The 4,331-nt window shown below is 45.1% G+C and overlaps 1 protein-coding gene across 1 annotated transcript; it reads left to right on the top strand.

Annotated features, from left to right (window-relative positions):
• Positions 1–469: 469 nt before the first annotated feature.
• On the top strand, positions 470–1,969 carry LOC142001861 (potassium voltage-gated channel subfamily A member 2). Its single transcript, XM_074977476.1, has one exon. It carries the CDS (start codon positions 470–472, stop codon positions 1,967–1,969), a length of 1,500 nt encoding a protein of 499 aa, XP_074833577.1.
• Positions 1,970–4,331: the final 2,362 nt, after the last annotated feature.

Here is a 4,331-nt window from a genome sequence, read left to right as displayed (position 1 = left end):
ATTTTATGTCCTGTTCATTTTCACTGGCATCCAGAGGTTAGCCCCTTGAATAGATAAGAAGCCTTTTATTTTGTTTTTTTTTTTAACTTGCATTTAAAAATGTGGACTTGCCAAGGCAGAGATTTCCCTTGTTTTCATTAGAAAGGTTTCCTCCAGTGCTTTTTCATCAGCGCCAGCTATTGGAACAGGAGTTTTCAAACTCTACACTGAGAAAGCAAATTAAAATCAGACCAGGAATAGGTGGCGGTCTATTCTAACAGAGCCAGGTTCCTAATACACACAACTATTCCATCTCTCTCTTTTTCAGCGGGCTAATATATTTCCCCTGATCATCCCTCTGCATTTTCATGAGCCACTTCCAAACCTATGAACTTGTCCTTTACCAGGATAGCAGCCTGCCCCTGCCCCCGACCCCACCACCAGGCAGCCAGAAGAGTTTAGAAATTAAGGATTGCTTTTAAAGTCAAATATGACAGTTGCTACCGGAGACCCCACAGATGAAGCGGCAGCTTTGGCGGGGCATCCTCAGGACACGTATAACCCTGAAACGGATCATGAGTGCTGCGAGAGGGTGGTCATCAACATCTCGGGGCTCCGCTTTGAAACACAACTCAAGACTCTAGCTCAGTTTCCAGAGACTTTACTAGGGGATCCTAAAAAGAGAATGAGATATTTCGACCCTCTCCGGAATGAGTATTTCTTTGACCGAAATAGACCCAGTTTTGATGCTATTTTGTACTACTACCAATCAGGTGGCAGGTTGAGGAGGCCTGTTAATGTGCCCTTAGACATCTTCTCGGAGGAGATCAGGTTTTATGAACTTGGGGAAGAAGCCATGGAGATGTTCCGGGAGGATGAAGGCTACATTAAGGAAGAAGAAAGACCTTTACCAGAGAATGAGTTCCAGAGGCAAGTTTGGCTGCTCTTTGAGTATCCGGAAAGCTCAGGTCCTGCCAGGATTATAGCGATTGTCTCCGTCATGGTGATTTTAATCTCCATCGTGAGCTTCTGCCTGGAAACGCTGCCCGTTTTTCGGGATGAGAACGAAGACATGCATGGCAGTGGGGTGAGCCACCACCTTTACTCCAACAGTACCACGGGCTTTCAGCAATCCACCTCTTTCACAGACCCTTTCTTTATAGTAGAGACTCTCTGTATCATTTGGTTCTCCTTCGAGTTCTTGGTAAGGTTTTTTGCCTGCCCCAGCAAGGCCGGTTTTTTTACCAACATCATGAACATTATTGACATTGTCGCCATCATCCCCTACTTCATCACGCTAGGGACCGAACTGGCTGAGAAACCAGAGGATGGCCAACAAGGCCAGCAGGCCATGTCCCTGGCCATCCTTCGAGTCATCCGGTTGGTGCGGGTTTTTAGGATCTTCAAACTGTCCAGGCACTCGAAAGGGCTGCAGATCCTGGGGCAGACCCTCAAAGCCAGCATGAGAGAACTAGGCCTTCTGATATTTTTCCTCTTCATTGGCGTCATCCTCTTTTCCAGTGCGGTCTACTTTGCAGAAGCTGATGAGAGCGAGTCGCAGTTTCCCAGCATCCCGGACGCATTCTGGTGGGCAGTGGTTTCCATGACCACAGTCGGCTATGGAGACATGGTCCCCACGACCATCGGCGGGAAAATAGTGGGATCCTTATGCGCCATTGCTGGTGTGTTAACGATTGCCTTACCAGTGCCGGTCATAGTGTCCAACTTCAACTACTTCTACCACCGCGAGACAGAAGGAGAGGAGCAGGCCCAATATTTGCAAGTGACCAGCTGCCCAAAGATTCCTTCTTCCCCTGACCTAAAGAAAAGCAGAAGTGCCTCCACTATTAGTAAGTCTGATTATATGGAGATACAGGAAGGTGTAAACAATAGTAATGAAGACTTTCGAGAGGAGAACTTGAAGACAGCCAACTGCACCTTGGCGAACACAAATTATGTTAATATCACCAAAATGCTAACTGATGTCTAGTCCTTAAAACCTGTTAACGTATTTAAAGCCGAAGTGGAACAATTGCAGATATTGCATAATACCCTGCATTATAGTTAATACTGTATGTTCATCAGCGTGCATTTGGTACTGCATGGGAAGCAATAGCTGTAAGTGACTTTCTAAACTTTTTATTTAGACACCGAATCAGCTTTCATGCAAAAATTGGTTTTTTTTTTTCATCACAGGTTTATGGGTTTCCAAAGATATGTAGCACGTAGGCATTCAAAACAAAATTACATTACTTGCAATCCCAGGGATATTGAACAAAAAAAGTCAGTCAAGAAACCTCATGTAAACGCCAGTACCCACAAATGTCAAGCAGAAAAGCATTTCGTTGCACTCAGTGGACAGAATTATAACCCAAGGAAATAGCACACATCTAGCTTCCAAGCTTATGGCTTCACGTGAAAAGGTCATGCGTGGTTTAATGGAAGGAACATATAGCCAAATTACTTTAAGGCTCAGATTCCTGCACTACATCATGCAGGCTTGTGTTTCGTAACTGAAAATGCTGCATGCTACAGTGGTTTCACCCACTGCAGTATGTCAGTGTGAGACCGAGGGGAGAGACAATTAACATGACAGAACACTATTTATTAAGTCTTAAATTTTCTATGCTGGGGGTAGGCAGGGGCAAGTAAACAAATCAAGAGCCTTCATTTTATCTGCTTCTTTTTAAGGTGACAGTTCCATCTTCACTAGTTCCAGGGTCACCAAAGACACGTCTACTGACACATTTAAAATGAGTTGAAAAAACATCTTTTTTTTCTTTTCTTTTTTGAAATACTGGAGTAAACTATGCTGTGGCCTATAATATACTGCAGTGAAATTTAATCAGTAAGTCAGGATTGCTGCATGAATATTTGTTGCATGAATCTTAAGACTGAATACACATACAAATATATATTTTCTTAGTAGACTATACAGTATTCTTATTTATAGTGTTTATAGATTCTCCAAAGGCTTGGAGGACATTGGTGGAATTAAAATAGAAAAACAAGGCTGGGTTAGGGAAAGACATAGACCAACTAAATTTGAGAAGCCAGGCCTCCTGGTAATCACGAAATTGTGCAAGTGAAGGAAGGTGAGCTCAAAGTTAAGCACCTGTGCTCATCACGTGAGATGGAATGAGCGATTAATCTTGGTGTCGTAGGCAGAACTCTACAGCTGACCAGAGATGGCACAAAGGACAGGTGGCATTGTATGTTAAAGAACTCCTGACTCTATGGTTCTGCAACAATCAACTTCATTGTATATTATCATATTGTATAAAGAAATCCAAGGACAGATTCTCAGCTGGTGTGAATGGGCTTTGGCAGAGCCAGGGCCACTGACACCAGCAGAGGACTGGGCTTCAGGTCTGTAATATATGTATGATATACATTCAAATGTGGCATGAGCATATGCACTATAAAACTGGCACAAGGCAATTTATGGGCCAGATCCTCCACTGGTGTAAACTAAGTTCAATGGAGCGGCACTAAGCAATACCAGCGAAGGACCAGGCTTGTGTATAACTAGATGTCATACAGGCTATAGGAGTTCAGATGTGTAGTGGAAGTCCATTGCCCTGGGATTGACCTCTTCTGCATACCAAACTGCCTGCAGCCCTGGAGCAGAGCGGCCCAAGCTCTGCCCTCGCTGACACGCAGGGAACTCAATGAGATTGCACAGGTGTCAGCGGAGGTGGGCGCTGGCCTCTTTGCAGGTGGCCCCTTGCTTTCAAACAGTGGGACAGAGTTCCCCATTATTTCCAAGCTCCACCTTCTAGCACACCCTTGGAGAATGCACCTGGGCCCTAACTCTGCTGCAGTGTCAGCCGGCCTCTGCAGAGCCCTCTCTGTTTTGGCTTGCAAAGAGCATGTGGCACTCTCAGCCCAAAGCAGAACTGGGTCATGTGGGGCCAGACCTTGCTATCCCCCACAGACAAGGCTTCCCTTGCAACCAATGAGACTTTCCCCAAAGTGTGGGGAATGCACCTTGGTGCATATTCTGCACAAGGACAGGTTTATGATTCAGAACTACCAGCCAAATGCTTTGCACTGGCTTTATGCAGAAGTGAACGGCGGGGATGGGTCCAGAGATTCTTCAGATCCTGGCATCCTTATTCTAGATTGACCCAGTCTTCACTCCCTGAACCTCCTTGTTTCCATTGGTTGCAATGGGGGTTCAGCCTGAATAAAGACCTCAGGGTTTGCTCCATTCCCTTTACAATCCCAGTTTTAATCCAGAATGGCTGGGAGCCATCCATTGCCTTTCACATATGTTTCCAGTGGGTTACATTGATCACTCCCCTGTTTCTTGCATGTCCTGGTTTAGTTCCTGTATTTTCCATAGCCAG

This window comes from Carettochelys insculpta, chromosome 26 (assembly GCF_033958435.1).
Source record: "Carettochelys insculpta isolate YL-2023 chromosome 26, ASM3395843v1, whole genome shotgun sequence".
Taxonomy (NCBI): Eukaryota; Metazoa; Chordata; order Testudines; family Carettochelyidae; genus Carettochelys; species Carettochelys insculpta.
The sequence above is the reverse complement of the archived record's forward strand: the minus strand, read 5'-3'. Positions and strand labels throughout refer to the sequence as shown.